This window comes from Ovis aries, chromosome 2 (genome assembly GCF_016772045.2).
Source record: "Ovis aries strain OAR_USU_Benz2616 breed Rambouillet chromosome 2, ARS-UI_Ramb_v3.0, whole genome shotgun sequence".
Classification (NCBI taxonomy): Eukaryota; Metazoa; Chordata; class Mammalia; order Artiodactyla; family Bovidae; genus Ovis; species Ovis aries.
Window position 1 is genome coordinate 149,766,618 of NC_056055.1, and position 19,565 is coordinate 149,786,182.

General features: G+C 38.0%; 1 protein-coding gene, 1 long non-coding RNA gene and 1 other non-coding gene across 4 annotated transcripts in view; 2 read left to right on the forward strand and 1 right to left on the reverse strand.

Moving 5' to 3' along the window:
• The window catches only part of PLA2R1 (phospholipase A2 receptor 1), a 126,734-nt gene that overhangs the window by 101,108 nt on the left and 6,061 nt on the right, over positions 1-19,565 (forward strand). For both annotated transcript variants that reach the window (XM_027964908.3, XM_060409836.1), the window contains exons 21-27: positions 8,347-8,464; positions 9,152-9,282; positions 9,611-9,755; positions 12,868-13,106; positions 15,232-15,400; positions 17,204-17,344; positions 18,216-18,332. In XM_027964908.3, the coding sequence (XP_027820709.2) occupies positions 8,347-8,464; positions 9,152-9,282; positions 9,611-9,755; positions 12,868-13,106; positions 15,232-15,400; positions 17,204-17,344; positions 18,216-18,332 (1,060 nt within the window). The remainder of the gene's footprint in view (positions 1-8,346; positions 8,465-9,151; positions 9,283-9,610; positions 9,756-12,867; positions 13,107-15,231; positions 15,401-17,203; positions 17,345-18,215; positions 18,333-19,565) is intronic.
• The window catches only part of LOC121818823 (uncharacterized), a 44,860-nt gene continuing 28,879 nt past the window's right edge, over positions 3,585-19,565 (reverse strand). Inside the window, exon 2 of the long non-coding RNA XR_006058953.2 lies at positions 3,585-8,206. This is a non-coding gene — a long non-coding RNA (uncharacterized LOC121818823). The remainder of the gene's footprint in view (positions 8,207-19,565) is intronic.
• LOC114113401 (small nucleolar RNA SNORA21) lies at positions 17,475-17,610 on the forward strand. The gene has a single exon (XR_003588437.1). It is a non-coding gene; the product is annotated as a small nucleolar RNA SNORA21 (small nucleolar RNA).

Sequence of the window (19,565 nt, forward strand, 5' to 3'; positions counted from 1 at the left end):
GAATAAATCTGCTAGGAACATTGGCATACACAAGGATCTCCTGGAGTCCTGTTTTCACTTCTTTGTGGTATATACCTAAAAGTGGAATTGCTACATCATATGCTAATTCTGTGTTTAACTTTTTGAAGAACCAGCAAACTGTTTTTCACAATGGTTGAACCATTTTATAATCCTGCCAACAGTGTATGCTAACAATTTTTCCACATCCTTGAAAACACTTGTTATTACCCATGTTTTTTATTACTGCCAATACTCAGTTCAGTTCAGTTCAGTCACTCAGTCGTGTCCGACTCTTTGCAACCCCATGAACTGCAGCATGCCAGGCCTTTCTGTCCCTCACCAACTCTCGGAGTTCACTCAAACTCACGTCCATCGAGTCGGTGATGCCATCCAGCCATCTCATCCTCTGTCGTCCCCTTCTCCTCCTGCCCCCAGTCCCTCCCAGCATCAGAGACTTTTCCAATGAGTCAACTCTTCACATGAGGTGGCCAAAGTACTGGAGTTTCAGCTTCAGCATTGTTCCTTCCAAAGAACACCCAGGACTGACCTCCTTTAGAATGGACTGGTTGGATCTCAAGAGTCTTCTCCAACACCGCAGTTCAAAAGCATCAATTCTTCAGTGCTCAGCTTTCTTCACAGTCCAACTCTCACTTCCATACATGACCACTGGAAAAACCATAGCCTTGACTAAATGGACCTTTGGCAAAGGACCTGTTGGCAAAGTAATGTCTATGCTTCTTAATATGCTATCTAGGTTGGTCATAACTTTCCTTCCAAGGAGTAAGAGTCTTTTAATTTCATGGCTACAATCACCATCTGCCATGATTTTGGAGCCCAGGAAAATAAAGTCTGACACTGTTTCCACTGTTTCCCCATCTATTTCCCATGAAGTGATGGGACCAGATGCATGATCTTAGTTTTCTGAATGTCGAGCTTTAAGCCAATGTTTTCACTCTCCTCTTTCACTTTCATCAAGAGGCTCTTTAATTCCTCTTCACTTTCTGCCATAAGGGTGGTGTCATCTGTATATCTGAGGTTATTGATATTTCTCCTGGCAATCTTGATTCCAGCTTGTGCTTCTTCCAGTCCAGCTTTTGTTTCTTCCAGTCCAGCGTTTCTCATGATGTACTCTGCATATAAGTTAAATAAGCAGGGTGACAATATACAGCCTTGACGTCCTCCTTTTCCTATTTGGAACCAGTCTGTTGTTCTATGTCCAGCTCTAACTGTTGCTTCCTGACCTACATATAGGTTTCTCGAGAGACAGGTTAGGTGGTCTGGTATTCCCATCTCTTTCAGAATTTTCCACAGTTTATTGTGATCCACAAAGTCAAAGGCTTTGGCATAGTCAATAAAGCAGAAATAGACTGCCAATACTAAGTCTAGTGTTATCTCATTGTCGTTTTGATTTGCATTTCCCTCATGACTAATGATGTTGGGCATCTTCTCCTGTGCTTATTGACCATTTATATATTGTCTTTGAAAAATGTCTGTTCAATTCTTTTGCCCACTTTTTACTTGGGTTGTTTTTTCGTTGTTGAGTTGTAGGAGATCTTTATATAATCTAGATATAAAACCCTTATCAGATATATGTTTTGTAGGTATTTTCTCTCATTCTTTAGGTTGTCTTTTTACTTTATTGATAATGTCCTTTGATGTATACAAGTTTTTAATTTTAATGAAGTCCAATTTATCTGATTTTTTTTCTGTTGCTCACACTGTTGGTGTCATATCTAAGGGATATGTTGTTAAATCCAAGGTCACAAATATTTACCTTATGCTTTCTTCTAAAAGCTTTATAGTTTTAGCTTTTACATTTAGGTTTTAGTCCATTTTTAGTTAATTCTTACACCTGAAACTTTTTAACAACTATTAAAACAAGTATATAGTAGAGTGCTCTGAAGGGAACCACCACAAAGGAATGCCTTTCTTGCCTCAGAGTCACATTTTTGATCCAGAGAGTGGGCAGTCCCAAGGCATGAATAAAACTCTTCTAGCTACTAATCATAATCCCTCCCATATATAAATAAAGAATATTTTAAGGCAAATCATAACAAGTCATATACTTGGCATTGCAGAAATAATTCTTAGAAGCTTACAATGGTAGTTTTTGGCCATTGTCCTTTTCCTAAACTTCTTATCTACACAGATTAGCTCTATTCCATGTTTCCTTGAGTGTAAACATGAGGAATATATACACACACAGGCAAGGTACAGTAATGGTGCCGCAGACCTAGGGCAAAAAGAATAACTGAATGCTTCCTTTGAAAGAATACAAAGGTGCATGAGTAAAGCACAAACACAATCATGAGGGGAGAAGGGCTTTCTGAGGCTAACTGTGGAGCAGGATTAAAACACCCTTGTTTAGCTCAGGGGCTATTTTTAATCTTTATTGATAACTAATAGCTAGATTCGTGGTTTATAGCTCTGATTGAATACTTAGAATCACCGGGTAAGCTTTCTGAAAAGATTATGGTGCAGGTGACAGCCGAGAAGGCAGTGGCACCCCACTCCAGTACTCTTGCCTGGAAGATCCCATGGATGGAGAAGCCTGGTGGGCTGCAGCCCATGGAGTCGCTAAGAGTCGGACACGACTGAGCGACTTCACTTACACTTTCATGCATTGGAGAAGGAAATGGCAACCCACTCCAGTGTTCTTGCTTGGAGAATCCCAGGGACGGCAGAGCCTGGTGGGCTGCCGTCTATGGGGTCGCACAGAGTTGGACATGACTGAAAGCAACTTAGCAGCAGCAGATGACATCCTAAAGATCCTGATTTAATTGATCTGCATGGATCCAGGCATTAGCATTTTTGAAAAGCTCCCTCAGTTATTCTAATGTGCGGCCAAATTTCCCCAGCAATGAAACAGTTGTACAGTTGAGTCTTGGAACCATTCAGAGGATTTGATTACTAAGGATATGGTCACAGCAGGCTTCATGAGAAGTGACTTGTTACAGGATGTGATTTCAGGGTCCCCAGGTGTGTCTTCCCACCCACAGTACCCTCCTCAGCATATTAATGGCTAAAATCCCACCACTAGAGTCTTATTCCTTTGCCTTAACACTTTCCTTTATGTTTTTTATGGGAAATATTTCTGAGGTTGCCTCATCTGTCACCTCCACTTCAGAATAAATGGGTTTATAAGATCATTAGAAAAGCTGGAAAGAGGAGAATTGATGGTTGAGAGGAGTGGAAAGCCCAGTGGGGATAGTTCTGAATAACAAAAAAGCTACAGAAGGAAAATTGAGACAGCAATGATAGACATTACTCACTTCACAGTTCTAAATAAACATCAATATGTTTCACTAAACTTTGCTTCTTGCTTGTTAGTTCCTAGGACTAACTCTTATTGGTTATTTTTAAGGAAAAAAATGCTATTTACCATTAAGAGTTTCAAAACTGAGACAGCAGAAGTTGTGGCTTTTCTCATGTCTCATACCTTATTTTCTTCATGTTTGATGATGTAAAAGAGGCTTGACCAGGGATTATCCCAGGAAGAGTGAGTCATGTAAGAAATTTGGCACAGCAGAGCTGTGTATAAGAGGAAGACATTCTTTGTGTGTATGTGTGTATCAGACTAACTGTTGTGCTTCTACTTATATGTTTTATTCAAGGACCTGGGTTTAGTAGTGATGGCTGCTTTGTACCATCTCAGTTCAGTCGTTCAGTTCAGTCGCTCAGTCGTGTCTGACTCTTTGCAACCCCACGGACTGCAGCATGCCAGGCTTCCCTGTCCATCGCCATCTCACAGAGCTGACTCAAACTCATATCCAATGAGTTGGTGATGCCATCCAACCATCTCATCCTCTGTCATACTCTTCTCTTGCCTTCAATCTTTCCGAACATCAAGGTCTTTTCCCATGAGTCAGTTCTTCACATCAGGGGGCCAAAGTATTGGCGTTTCAGTTTCAGCATCAGTCCTTCCAATGAATATTCAAGACCATCTAGTTTTAGATTACCATCTAGTTTTAGATTAGCCAGTGTTTTTTACCACCTAGTTTTAGATTAGCCAGTGTTTCATTTTATGCATAGCATAATTCTTCCTTTAAAGAAAATGTTCTCCTTTTTTAAATTATTCAAATTCTAGCACTTTTTTCATTCATTCCATTTAACTGTGTGGCATATTGGCAACTCAGTGGTGAGGGAAAACAAATACAGTCCCTTCTCTCTTAGAGCTTATAGGCTAGAGGGGACAAAACATTAGTAAATCAATCAGGAAAATAACTCTAATTTACAACTTTGGCATAAGTGATGGAGAGTTAGTTCCATAGACGTATATAACAGGAAGACCTGACTGAGGCAGTCAGAAGGACAGGAAGCATCAAAAGTAAGGGAAACAACATGTGCTAAAGACCTGTGATGAGAAGGAATGTGATATATTGAAGAAAATAAAAGAAGCATAGAGAACTAGAATATAGAAAGTGAGACAAAAGAAGCAGGCAAGGGTGCTATTGTGTTTGAGTTCCTGGTTTTATCCTAAGAGCAGTGGGAAACCCCAAAGCGCAGTGCCCAAAGCATGTGACATGGCTGAGTGAGCACATGCGCATTCAGGCTGCAGTGCCAAAACTAGAGCCAAGAAAGGCAAGGGGGTGGAAAGGAAGAGCTGTTAGGAGGCAATTGCACTCGTCCAGACAAGAGGTAAGTCCCTGGGGCTAAGATCATGGTGGGGCAGTGGGAACAGGAGACGGTGAAGGACTCAGAAATGGGATGTCCAGATGGTAGTACCGAAGGGGTGATGGAGGTGACTAAAGAGTCAGATGATCTCAGGTTTTAGACTTAACTGAAACTATAGCAGTTAAGCATAACTGACTATGCTATTCAACATCAGTAAGAACACTGAAAAAGGACCAAATTTGGGAGAAAGATCATGAATTCCATTTTCACATTTTGAGCTGGAAATGACTTGGAGAGCAAAAAAAGTTTTATATACAAAAGTTGTTTGGAATACAGTAAGGTATCCTTGCTGCTGCTGCTGCTGCTGCTGCTAAGTCACTTCAGTCATATCCTTACTTCACATCAATAATCAGAGACGCATTAAACTTGATCACATTTTGGAAAGCAGTAAGTAAATAAGCAATTTAAAATTAAGGGTGTTGTACTTCATTTGCTACTTTGCTTTAATTATTAATGACACAATTTCAAAGTGTGTTAGTAAACATGTTATATTTTTAGATACAATGAAGTTATGGTAATGGGAGGCTACACTCCTATAGTCAAGCTAGTCAAGCCTCAGTTGGCTGAAGCAAACAGGGCAGTGGTGAGGCTGGGTGGGAAGAGGGAGGGTATGTGTGTGTGTGTTTTCTGGAGAGATTTATTGAGCTAAATGAACCTGAGGTTCACTGGTATTTATGAATGGTTCATTAGTGTGACTATCTGAACACAAGGTGAATTTGCATTAAATGATAAGACTTCCTAATAATTAGTATGTGCCACTCTTTGGAATTCATAATTAGAGGAAAGAGACAGAATGAAAGGAAATAGATAAAAGGATAGTTGTTATAAAATTAAAATCCTTTAAAGCCAGTTCCATTTCTTTGTGAAGCAAACAGGTAAAGAGGATCAGAAAAAGTGGAAATGTACTTCCCGTCTTGGTTGGCAGCTCAACTTCATGCTAGATCAGGGTTTCTGGTTTTTGTCCTAAGAACAGTGGAAAATCCCTGAAGGGTTTAAAGGGCGACATGTTCAGAACTGAGTTCTGAAAAGAATTACCTGAGCAGTATTGACATTAGGGTCTGGATAAGACTTCCCTGGTGGCTCAGATGGTAAAGCGTCTGTCTACAATGCGGGAGACCCAGGTTCGAGCCTTGGGTTGGGAAGATCCCCTGGAGAAGGAAATGGCAATCCACTACAGTACTATTGCCTGGAGAATCCCATGGACAGAGGAGCCTGGTAAGCTAAGTCTATGGGGTCGCAAAGAGTCGGACACGACTGAGCGACTTCAGTTCAGTTCAGTTTAGGACACTGAGCAGCACGTTATGGAATGTTTAGCAGCATCCTTGGTCTCTACTCACTAGATGTCAATAGCAATGCTCCCCACCTGCCCAACCCTATCTGAACCATGACATCCAAAATGTTTCCAGACATTATCAAAATATAATCTAAGGAGCAAAATGGTCTTGTTTGAGAACCACTGGATTAAATCTAGAATCTTCAGAATGTCACTTCACAATCATTTCAGGGTCTATTGGCTTTTATCTTGTTCCATAAATATTTATTGAAGACCACCTTCTTAGTTGTGATGTTCAAAGAGGAGCAACATTTAGTCTCTGCTTTTTAGGGAGTTTATGATGGTAGGGAAAGGATGAGGGGTGGATACATTTAGATATTAAAGAAGGATGGGGTAGGATGCTCTCTCAAGTGCAGGGTGCCACATTAACCTAGAATACTGTTGTAGCTGGGATTTTCTCAGTGGCAGATCTCACGCTCAGACTCGTCACTGAGCGGGGATGGCTATGTTCGCTGATGAGAGAATAATCCACACGGAATATTTTTTGCAGAAAGTCTTTCCCGACTTCTCTGGAACTTTGCCTAAGGCTTTCTCTTCTACCTTTCTATCTCCTCTCCTCTGATTCCATATAGCTTGACTATCATGGTTAAACTTCACAGAGTTCAGTGAGGAGGTGCTTTTCTTCACCTTGCCTACTCTGCCTAGCAGTTACCATTCCATACCTCTTGTTCCATAATGAGTAGCCCCTGCCATGCCACAGACGTGATTCTCTCCTGAGTAACAGGCAGCTCTCACTGCCAAACCCCACAGCCTTCTTTTTTTTTTTTATTTTAAAATCTTTAATTCTTACATGCGTTCCCAAATATGAATCCCCCTCCCACCTCCCTCCCCATAATATCTCTCTGGGTCATCCCCATGCACCAGCCCCAAGCATGCTGTATCCTGCATCAGACATAGACTGGCGATTCAATTCTTACATGATAGTATACATGTTTCAATGCCATTCTCCCAAATCATCCCACCCTCTCCCTCTCCCTCTGAGTCCAAAAGTCCGTTATACACATCTGTGTCTTTTTTGCTGTCTTGCGTACAGGGTCGTCATTGCCATCTTTCTAAATTCCATATATATGTGCTAGTATACTGTATTGGTGTTTTTCTTTCTGGCTTACTTCACTCTGTATAATCGGCTCCAGTTTCATCCATCTCATCAGAACTGATTCAAATGAATTCTTTTTAACGGCTGAGTAATACTCCATTGTGTATATGTACCACAGCTTGCTTATCCATTCATCTGCTGATGGACATCTAGGTTGTTTCCATGTCCTGGCTATTATAAACAGTGCTGCGATGAACATTGGGGTACATGTGTCTCTTTCAATTCTGGTTTCCTCGGTGTGTATGCCCAGCAGTGGGATTGCTGGGTCATAAGGTAGTTCTATTTGCAATTTTTTAAGGAATCTCCACACTGTTCTCCATAGTGGCTGTACTAGTTTGCATTCCCACCAACAGTGTAGGAGGGTTCCCTTTTCTCCACACCCTCTCCAGCATTTATTGCTTGCAGATTTTTGGATCGCAGCCATTCTGACTGGTGTGAAGTGGTACCTCATTGTGGTTTTGATTTGCATTTCTCTAATAATGAGTGATGTTGAGCATCTTTTCATGTGTTTGTTAGCCATCTCTATGTCTTCTCTGGAGAAATGTCTATTTAGTTCTTTGGCCCATTTTTTGATTGGGTCATTTATTTTTCTGGAATTGAGCCCACAGCCTTCTTTTTGAGTTCCACTGGACGCTGTTGTGCCCCTCCCTTCGGTTTCTCCTTCCTAGGCTTTCTTGGTCCTGCTTTTGCTTTTCTTCCCTTTGGCTCATTCTTTTCTTTTCCCGCTCTTCCTCACTGACTTTTGGACCACATGGCTGACTCCAAGTATTTAGGGACTTTAAATACCTGATGTGGTCTGCGTCCCCAGGATTCCTCTCTCACTGAAAAGTGAGAGAGTGTATTTGTAAATAAAATCAAATGAACATATGAACTGCCACCGAAAGAAATTTTTTTTAGATGAAATGCTCCCCTGTCAACTCTGCAGTGAGGCTGGCTTCTTTTCAGAAGGAATCCTAGTTTTCACTGAGCAGAAGACATTGTTCTGACATCGTGCACGACAAAACACATCGCTGTCTCTGAGGCCACCTGATGCAAATGCGCAGAACGCCTGACTCACCCTGAAAGCTGGTCCTCTTGGTTTTGCTTTCACACCTTTGGAGTAGCTGGGAAAAAAAAAAAAAAGAGTCACTTCTGTCCAAGAAAATCATAAAGACTCTTCAAAGCTGATCCTCAGTGTGTTTAGGAAACTTTTAATTCACTTAGAAAAATATGGAAATGAATGCTTTTTGGGACATTTTTATAGTGCCTTTTGCTGAAAATCCCTGAAGGCCCAAGTGACTGGAAGAACTGGACATCTGCTCAAGAGTTTTGTGTTGAAGAAGGGGGAACACTGGTTGCCATTGAAAATGAGGTGGAACAAGGTAGCGTACTCAATGTTCAATCAGGCAAAAGTCGCCGTTTTTACTGAAGCGTCTATTAAAACATTTCTCTGAAATACTAACCTTTCCAAACCAACATTTTAATTATTATGTTGCTGGTGACACTAACTTTTCAGTGTGACCTATATAGTTTATATCATGATATCTGTAAAAGTTAGTACACTCCATTGCTTAGAAACTGCTGATTTTTCAGAGCTTTTTGTCTCACCAGGAGTAATGGAAAGAATAAAGACATACTTATGATCAGTATTTCAAAATAGCTAAAATAATCTGAGGTAAAGTCTATTATAATTGCATGGTATAGTTTTTCAGATTCTTTTAGATCCCTACATACTTTTATTTGCTATTTAGGCAGTAATTGTATACCTTAGTTTAAGCATAAGCGATTAGCCCTCCTTTGCTTAGGAAGACATTGAATGAACATTGAAAATTGTTTTGTTAATGATATGATGAAATTCCAGGTTTAGCCAGCTAATTTCTGTCAATTTAAGCTGAATAAAAATGAAAGAGACTGTATTACCTTAATAAGGACAAAGTAATGAATTCCTACAATTGATTAGTAATTAAGTTTTGCTGTCATTTAAATAAAATCATAGCTATAAACAGAATGTGATGATTATCCACATGGTTTATGTGTATTAAATTTGCTAATGTATTCTTATTTTTCAGCTTTCATTACCATGAATCTTTTTGGCCATACCACTAATGTGTGGATAGGGTTACAAAATGATGATTATGAAAAATGGCTAAATGGAAGGCCTGTGTCATATTCTAATTGGTCTCCATTTGATACAATAAATGTAAGTTTTAAGAATTATTTTTTATCAGTCAGTTTAGCAAGAGATCTTATTTGATCCTTATTTACTGAAGTTTTATTTTTATTAGTTTGTTGTCAATATATTTTTAATAATGTAATTTCATATAATTTTCATGCATTCCATAGATGTAATTACTCATCACAATATTTATTTATTTTGTGGGTTATAAAGTGATTTGTGAACAAGTTTATTAAGTGCAAATAAAGGAATCATAGTGTTTGAATTTTTAAAATTATGTTCTTAATAAAAATGTCAGTGTTATAATAATGTTATATGTTACCATTTTTTTAAACATGTATTTTTTTTGAAGATTCCAAATCACAACACCACTGAAGTTCAAAAACGCACTCCTCTCTGTGGCTTGCTGTCAAATAATCCTAATTTTCATTTCACTGGAAAATGGTATTTTGAAGACTGTAGAGAAGGTTATGGGTTTGTTTGTGAAAAAATGCAGGGTAAGAAATATTTGCTTTTTTATTCCTTTCATTTCCATGGCCCACTCTTCTCTTCCACATTTGTTCACACACTGTATAAATGATAGTTTCATAGCTAATAGCACCAGCACTTATTCTTTGAGCTTTACACAAATACGGTCATTTAATCTCCACTACCTCAGGGCTGTGCCCGCTAGTGGGGTTCTAAGGACTCCAGAGACCACTTGAGTGATGACCAAGTTTATGCATTCATTTTGGTCATTTTAAAAGGTTTTACTGCTTGCTGTAGGATTGGGTCTGTTCAGATTATTAACAAGACATTGAAAAATTATTGGAAAAGAGTCAAGGAAATAAGCCAACTCACTACCTAATTCCTTTTTAGGAATCCTAAAATGGTATCTGTGGCTAAACATGGCAAGCAGCACTTTTCTAGGTCTGATTATCAGAACGCCCAGTGACTTCCGGTATGAAATACCAGAGCTACAGTGCTACAAGCAGCCAGTGGGGACAGTGAGCGGTGTAGATGCACTCTAAGTGACCTTGAGCAATAAAAATAACAATGAACAAGAGCTCACATCTCTTGCTTTTACCCAGTCCCAGGCTTCCCTAGAAGGCCATTGTCTGTATCTAGAGCTGTGTGGAACTGCAGGCAGCCGAGGATATACATGCTTACTTGGAATGTGAATCATACCTCTTAGTGTTACATACATGCAAACTCTTTGATGCTACTAAGTATCAACCATCCTCATAAAAGCAGTTTCAGGAAAACCCTATTTCCTAGTTCACAGTTATCACTTAAGCATAGTAGTGGTTAGGAACTGAAAGAAGATATCAGATCAGTTATAGGAAGAGTATTATGAGAAGAGCAGAGCCTTGTAGGAATAAAATAATATCAGTATATCATTACTTGCACACTTATGATGCACCTGGAACTGTGCCTTCGTTTTATAAGTATTATGCCATAAAATCCTCACAACAATTCTATGAAGTAGGTAAAAGCCTCTCCCTTTTACAGATGAGGACCTTGAGGCTCAGGAAAAATAAGGAACGTATTCAAGGTCTCTTGGTTAAATACAATGATTCTCTTCTATTCTAAGAATAGCATTGTCATATTGATTATAGGAATAGAATCATTGTATTTAACAATAATGTTGATCTTTTCAGTACTCTCTGAACCGCTTTCTCTCTTTGATATTTCTGGAACTAAGAATATATATGATTTTTGGAGACAGTATAGAGCAGTGGTGGTGGAGTTCAAATACCACCTGGGTTCCTACCCCATCTCTGTAAATAAACTGTCAGTAAGGTTTGTCATCTTCTCTGAATCTTCATTTCTGCATCTGTAAAATGGAATAATAATTATTTCATGGACTTTACATATATACAGTGTTTAGCAAGTTCTAGCATATGTTTAAGAAACAGTTATTGTTTTCCTTATTGCTGTTTTTATTATATTACTATTCAACTACATTAAGTTCTTGTGGTCTACAAATTCTGACTATCCAAATTCTGGCTCCTCTTCTTTATTTGTCATATGAATACGTGTTTGCCTTGGGTTTAGAACCTAAAGAGTTTGATTTGCCCAAAAGAATAAAGATATCTAAATGAAAAGAGAGACAAGGGCTAAATCAAGACCCCCCAATTTTGAATTTGGTTTCCAGGGGACCTAGCTTTCTCAGGGAAGCAGATGGCATATTGTAGTGTCCAAAATCACTTATGTTTTGAAATGATGAAATCAATAACATAGCGAGAAATTCATATATGTGAAAATACAGGTGCATGACAGTGGGGCGAGTCAATTAAAATGGCACGAAATCACACATACAAAGAATTTCAGTTACTTTAGTTTTAATAACTGTTATTAAATAGCTACTTTGGTGTTATATTAGTGTTATATAAATAATGTTTAGACTTGGTACATCAGCTGGTAAACAAACTTCTACAAAGAAAAACAGATGATGAAAGTGTGGTCCATCAAAATTTAGTTGGTAAAAAAATATTTTAGTTGGTGAATAGATTTGTTTCACTTTGGTTTTACAATATGTATTACTGCTACACTGAGGTAACGGAGTCAGGAGAAGTCAAGTCCCCACTCTGCCATTTTTATTTGGGAGAGTATGACAAGAATAGGAGAGGAGAGCAAGAAGTAGCACTTATTGAGTGCCTGCTGAGTTCCACATCCTATAGCAAGTGCTCTACATAAACATCTCCTTGAATTTCACCCTCATACTTCTAACAAAGGCTTTAGTAATCTCTCGCAGACCAGAAGTTTGAAGTTTAGAGAGACTGACTAATTTGGCCAAGGTCTCTAAGCCATTTAGTGTCAGGTCTGCGATTGAGTCCCAGGGCTTTGGGTCTATCTACATCTCCCCGTGCTCCTTTTCACCCCAAATGTGATAAAACCAGTATACAGAGAGAAATCCCAGCTACTTTAGACCAGACAGTTCAGAAATACCCTGTCTTTGTGTTCTAGAATTCCTAAATTTAGCCTGAATATAGGACAGAACAAAATGGCAAATGTGTGTATCAAAGAGGAAACATCTTTGTATAACACACGAGCTTGGTTTTCACTTGATCACAGCCACTCATGAACACAAAGAACCAAGTACCATGTGTGGGAAAACCTAGTCTTTTCATTTAAAATCTTGACTCTGACAGGGGGTGATGTATTAATAATAATGGTTTATAAGAACTGTAATGTATTTCTAAACATTTATTCACTTATTTTTAACTTCTCTTTAGAAATTATATTAATATTAAACAGGATAGCAACTATGAGTCTCAAAAGTTTAATAGTGTTATATTTTAGAATTAAACCTGCCTAATGAGGTCACTATTCACCAAAAAGTGGTCAGTTTGACAAGGGATTATCAAAAACAGGAACTCGAGAAATGATTCAGTATATGTTTATATATGTTTAAAAACTCATTCATTAAATTTTCTAAGTGTTTTTGTCCTTTAGCGCCACCTATACTTACAGATACTGTCTTCAGTTTGAAGTAGTCAGTTCTGGGAAGAAAAACTCTGATGTTAACAATAGTATGGATCATTGTACTGGGATCCATGCTAAGCTTTGCCTCCCCTATTCTCATCCAGATGCTATAAATAATTTTTGTTTCTGTTCTTGTTCTAGATGCTTCTGGACACAGTATAAATACATCTGATATGTATCCAATCCCTAATACCTTAGAATATGGAAACAGAACTTACAAAATAATTAATGCAAATATGACTTGGTATACAGCACTAAAAACCTGCCTGATGCATGGAGCAGAACTGGCCAGCATTACAGACCAGTACCACCAGTCTTTCCTCACTGTTATCCTTAACCGGGTGGGATATGCCCACTGGATTGGACTGTTCACTGAAGATGTAGGTTCCCTAAAATCCCTTAAGTTTCACATTTACCTCTTTAGTGAGATAGCCACTGACATTACCACAGAAAAACAGAGTCACGAAATAACAGTAAATGTAACATTTGAGTAATTGGATTATACAATAACTATTGACCAACCCTATGAACAATGGAGAAGTAAATGGCAACCCGTTCCATTATTTTTGCCTGGAGAATTCCATGGACAGAGCAGCCTGGCGGGCTATAGTCCATGGGGTCACAAAGTGTCGGACATGACTGAGCAGCTAATACTATGAGCATACAATAACTATTGACCAACCTTATGAGCAGCATATGACTACAAAATAAAGGTGTCCCTTTTTAGAGGAAATAACTACTTGCCTAATTTCTGGAAATTAATACCCTTTAAAGGTTCTCTGAAGATGTCTGAGAAATTTCAGGATACTGCCTCATATGTGCACGAGAATACATCCTGAACTCAAACACCTGAATTCGGGTAATTTGCTGCAATTAAAGAATCCCCAAGAAAAATGAATCATGCCTCCTGCCTAGAAATTTGGTCATTAATTAATTCAGTACTCCTTGTAATTTAACATGTATGTTATTTTTCCCCTCTAGTGATATGGTTTGGAAAATAATATTTTTTAAATGAAAGTGGTTACTCAAATAATGAAAAGTAAACCTATTCAATCCTGACCTCTAGTTCCACTCCTCAAAGTCAATCACTGTAAACAGTTTCTTGTATGTCATTTACAAATTTTCTGTGTATGCATATATATATATATATATATATGTAATGTATTAAAAGGTATACTCTTTTTTAAATATAAGTGAGCTCATAATATATATATACTGTCCTTAACCTTGCCTTTTTATTAATATAGGTTGTACAGCTTTCTGTGTCAGCTCATAAAAGTCTGATACAGTCTTTGAGACAGCAGCATATACTGATATGCCACAATTTATAGAACCATTCTCCTGTGAATGGACTTTTGGGTTCTTCCCAGTTCTCACAGTTCCAAACAAGGTACAACAAATATCCTTGTACAAGTAGGGTAAATCCCCAGAAGTGAAGTACACTTTAAATTTTAACAAGCAATGGTGCCAAATTGCCCTCCAAAAGTTTGTGACAATTTACATGCTAACAACAGTATATGATAACATCTAGTTTTTCACATCCTTGTCAACACTGGGTATGTCAAAATTTTAATCCTTGCCAGTAGGATAGCTGAAAGGATGGTATTTCACGGCTGTTTGTTGCATTTATTGTTGTTGTTGTTGTTTTCCTTATCGTATTTTTGTATTACAGAATGTGTTCACTTTCTGTAGGCAATTTTGCTTTATGGTCTCTGGATTATTTTATCAGACATGGAAAGATTTTTCCCATGTTAAGAGCATAAACTTTTTAGCCAAGTTTTCTTTGGCACTTTTATGTTTTCAACTACATGTAGGAACCTGTAGATGCTGTTGTTTAGCTGCTAAGTCATATCTGACTCTTTCACAAGCCCATGGACTATGGCCCGCCAGGCTCCTCTGTCCATGGGATTTCCTGTATAAGAATACTAGAGTGGGTTGTTGTTTCCTTCTCCAGGGGATCTTCCTGACCCAGGGACTGAACCTGTGGCTCAATCTTAAATTTATTTTGGTGTAAAGAATGAGATGGGCTTCCCTGGTAGCTCAGTGGTAGAGAATTCACCTGCCAATTCAAGAGACACGTGTTTGATCCCTGGGTTGGGAAGATCCCCTAAAGAAGGAAATGGCAACCCGCTTCAGTATTCTTGCCTGGGAAATCTTGTGGACAGAGGAGCCTGGTGGGCTACAGGCCATGGGGTCACAAAAGAGTTGGACACAACTTAGCGACTAAACAATAATAAAAAACAAGATATAGAACAGCTTCACTCTGACTGCTTACTGGGAAATTGGATGGACAGGAACCAAGGATTCCCCAAAACTAAAAAAGATACTGCTTGTGTCAGAGAGCCCTTTTTGTCAGGCCATACTCACAAGCTGTCCTAGGCTTCCTAAAATATGTCTAGAAGTGGAAATAAAAATCCATGTGTGAATTGAGGGCTGCTCAGACAGCACTGGCCGACGCCACCAGCATTCACAGCAAGGAAATGATGGTCCAATTTCTCTCCACAGAACGGTCTTAATTTTTACTGGTCAGATGGTACCAAATCCTCCTTCACTTTTTGGAAAGACGATGAATCATCCTTCCTTGGCGACTGTGTTTTTGCTGACGCCCATGGACGCTGGAGTAGCACAGCCTGCGAGTCGTATCTGCAAGGAGCCATTTGTCAAGTGCCCACTAGTAGGTTCTATTCAACTCAAGAAATATGTGCTGTGAACCTGTACTATGCAAGGCACTGTGCTAAGCAGGAGCTTTGAGGGAAAGTAGAAAGATTCTCTGCCTTCAAGAAGGATTTGGTCTGGTAGGTGATATACAGACAAATAACTGTTACAGGAGGCAGGCTACCAAATGATACAAGAACCATAGCAAGCGTTGTGGGGGTTAGCAAGAAAGTGGACACATTAGATTCACTTGGGGAAAAGTAAAAAGGTTTCTTGAAGGACATGACTGTGGGGATTGGTCTTGATGAATGGGTGGAATCAGGAAACTCTGGGGCATGGCAAGGCACTCTGAGCAGAAAGGCCTGGGCACACATGGAAGGAAGAAAGGATTGGACATGTATAAGTAAAGCTGGTGTTGGGATTTTACTGCATGGCAGGTTTATGGTGAGAGAAGTAAGAAATCAAGCTAGAACCATGGATTAGGAGCAGGTGTGGAGGATCTTGAATACTGAGGACTTGTTTAAGTCCAAGACTAATAAGATGCTAGAACCAGCATCATCATAGTAATAATATTCATACTTATATGCAAATATAAAACATAGTAATAATGACAATAAATCTCATTACACTTAAAAGTCACCTTGTCCAACCAGGTGAGCTTTAAAAATTAAACTTAAACTCAGAGCATTAGATAGCTTCCTGAAGATCTCATAGATGTCTAACAACTACTTCTTGGAGTAGAAGCCAAGTTTCCTTGATCTCTGATGTCATATCTATCCCATTAAATCAGGGCCCTTTTCTTTTGATTGCTTTGGCATATAAAAAGAGAGTTCCTTAACACTAACTGGTTTCTTTTTAAATCTCTCATTTAGTAAGTGTGCATGTATATACTTATACTCCGGATGCTGTAAGTCAAATAGCACACATATTACATAACTTCAGATCAAAACAATTCAGGACAAAAATGTAAATGATAGTCACATATATTGGGAAAGCCAATTCTCCTTCTAAAACACTGTAAAATTATCCTTCTTTTCTCAATAACACTGCATTTACTGAGTGCTTAAGTTGTTAGACACTAGCCCACCTAAACTTCTTAAGTTGTAAGAAGGATGTTATTGTTAACTCTCTTTTATGTGTGTGGGAGTGTGGGGAAGATGGTAACATACCCACAGCCACACACCTAGGATCTCCGCGTGGATGTGTCTGACTCTCATGCTTGCCCTCTGAAGCTAAGCCCATCCCAAATTCCACTTAGTTATATGTGGTGTTATGTTATGTCATGTTATATCATGATATGATATGTTATGATATGACATGTTACTTTGTTATGATGTTATATTATGATGTGTTATGCTGTGCTATGTTATGAAACTTTATTGAGATTTATTTTCTCTCATAAGTTAACTAGCAGGTAAGGATTTACTAAATCTTCACCACTGAATGGGACACATTTTGTTCATTTGAAGTGCCTTTCTGTCAACTTCATTCAGCTGCTAGTATTTCTATGAATCTCATTCCCCAGTTTTTCCAATCATTTTCCCAATCCTAATTGTAAATATGAAAGATAGCACCCAAACTAAGCCTATGAAGCTATGCATTAATATACCCTGTTATGTATAGGTAAAGATTATTTCTGTCAGACATGCTATAAGCCATTTCAGTTTTGTGATCATTTACATTAAACCCACTCTTTCAGAGTATTATCATGAAAATCTCATTACATATATTTATCTTGGTCTTTCATAGAGTGTAATACAATGTTTATCTCAATAAATGAACCCAGTTACCACCCTGAAATCATAACTGATTTTGTTCATAGAAACAAGATTGTCTGGACACCTAGAGTTGTGCTCAGAAGCATCAATTCCCTGGATAAAATTCAAAAGTAATTGCTACAGTTTTTCTACAGTCCTAGACAGTACAAGTTTTGAGGCTGCTCATGAATTTTGCAAAAAAAAAGGTAATTCTTTTGTGGTGGTAAAATGCTTTCAATGTGTTCCTTCTTGACATTTCAGTAAACAATGTCATTTCTTCATTTGTCTGATAATTCAGTGACTTTAGGAGCAAAACAAAAATAATTGAAATAGTACCCTCTTTTAAAAGCACTCAGTGGGCCTTTTGCTAATGACCCGCTGAGCTGTCAAGAAAGGGCAGAGTGAAAACACCGCTTTTGGGTGAAGTGGCAGCATGTTGTGTGGTTTTGCTTCAATCGGTGGTGTGACAAGGTGGGAAAAAAAAATTGAAAAAGTAAATATTATTGAATTTACAGCTAATATGTCCAGAATACAATGAAAAACCCAAGGTGATGTCTCAGGATACTGCACATTCCTAAGAAAGTGTTTCCTTTGAATGTATCTGAATATGAATCTTAACTGTTCTCCCAAATTAACATTCTATGCTTTAAGTACCAGTTTGCATCTTCTAATATGTCATATTACCTTTAAATTTTTAATGAAAAATTACTTATTTACAATGGAAATTTTCACTTTTCAAAACCTGAGCTTTTTTTAAATTGAAGTATAGTTGATTTACAATGTGTTAGTTTCTGGTATACAGCGTTTTTCTCTTTTGCTTTAGGAGTCTGACCTAAGAAAATACTGCTATGATTTATGTCAGAAAATATTTTGCTTATGCTTTCCTCTAGCAGTTTAGTGGTGTTACATCTTACCTTCAAGTCTTTAAAACATTTTGAGTTTACTTTTGTGTATGGTGTTTGAGGGAGTGCTCTACCATTGATTAAATGTGTCAAAGGCTGAGGTTTATGAATTATTTTAATTATATTTACATATATACACAAATACTTATTCATTTGCTACTTGTCTCTTTTATAGGCTCTAATCTTTTAACAATCAAAGATGAAGCTGAAAACTCTTTTCTTCTAGAAGAGCTTTTAGCTTTCCGTTCTTCAGTCCAGATGATTTGGCTGAATGCTCAGTTTGATGGTGACAGTAAGTAACATGGGTAGAAAAGAGGAGAGGGCATAAATAAATACACAGTGGTCAAGGTTGATGCAAATGACATCTGCAAACCAGAAAGCTCTCCTTGGGCCCATTTGCTGTGAAAAAATATCATAAATCCTAAAGCCATTTCTTCCAAAGACAGCGTTGCTAACCGTTTTTTATACCCTCTTGGTCTCTGAAATAATCCCAGAAAACCAAAAATGAAAACACACAACAAGTTTATTTTATACTTAATCTCACATTATGAAGATGTTTGACTGGAACTTTGTGTTCACAGACTTAGTCATAAGACATCAAAGCCATATTTACTTTAAAATATCCTGGGTTCCCAAATGTCATATAAGAGCACAATAGAGTTATGGAAACGTCCCAGTGATAAACAGTGCTAATAGAATTGTTATTTGCTACTCATAAAAGCCAGAGTTTGTAATGAGATGAGAGTATGATTTTTTTTCTTTACGTTATTGATGGTTATTGACAGTACTTGTATCAGAAGAAAGGGGACGTATGTATACCTGTGGCTGATTCACGTTGATATATGACAGAAACAAACACAACATTGTAAAGCAATAATCCTCCAATTAAAAATAAATAAATTAAACAAAGAAAGTACTTGTAAGGAAAATTACTTTAAACTGGAATGGAGAACTTGTCACAGGGGTATACCAAGGTGGAGGATGGGTCCGCACTGGGAAAGAAAAGTATTTCAATCACAGATATTGCTTAAAACTTCTAGCACAGGGTGATAATAAAAAAGCTGACAGACGTACGCTTAGTTATACTGCTTGTTCTAAATCCTTTTCATACAAGGCACCTCCTTATCACTTACACACAGATAGATTCTACCAGCATCTTCACCCTTTGGTACACCACTGGCTTGCTTTTTTAAAGAAGCTCACTGTAAAATTCTTTTAAAAAGTGAGCTCTTTTGTAATGATATAGATGTTAGGACTTCAAATGATTTCTTTAAGTTGGTTATAATGATAAAGAACTTTTAAAATTCAAACTGTTATATTAAGAAACATGATATCTCAAATGAACTGCATTAGAACCTCGTATCTACCATAAAGAGAGTTGTTCACAAGACAGCTTTACTAACACCTACCTCTTGATGATGAGCTCATGATTGCACCTACTGAATTGAATGCTTCAGATAAGGAGAGTCTCATTAAATTTAGGGGCTGCTTTCTATGGTTTATTCAACACTTAGTATGTTTGATA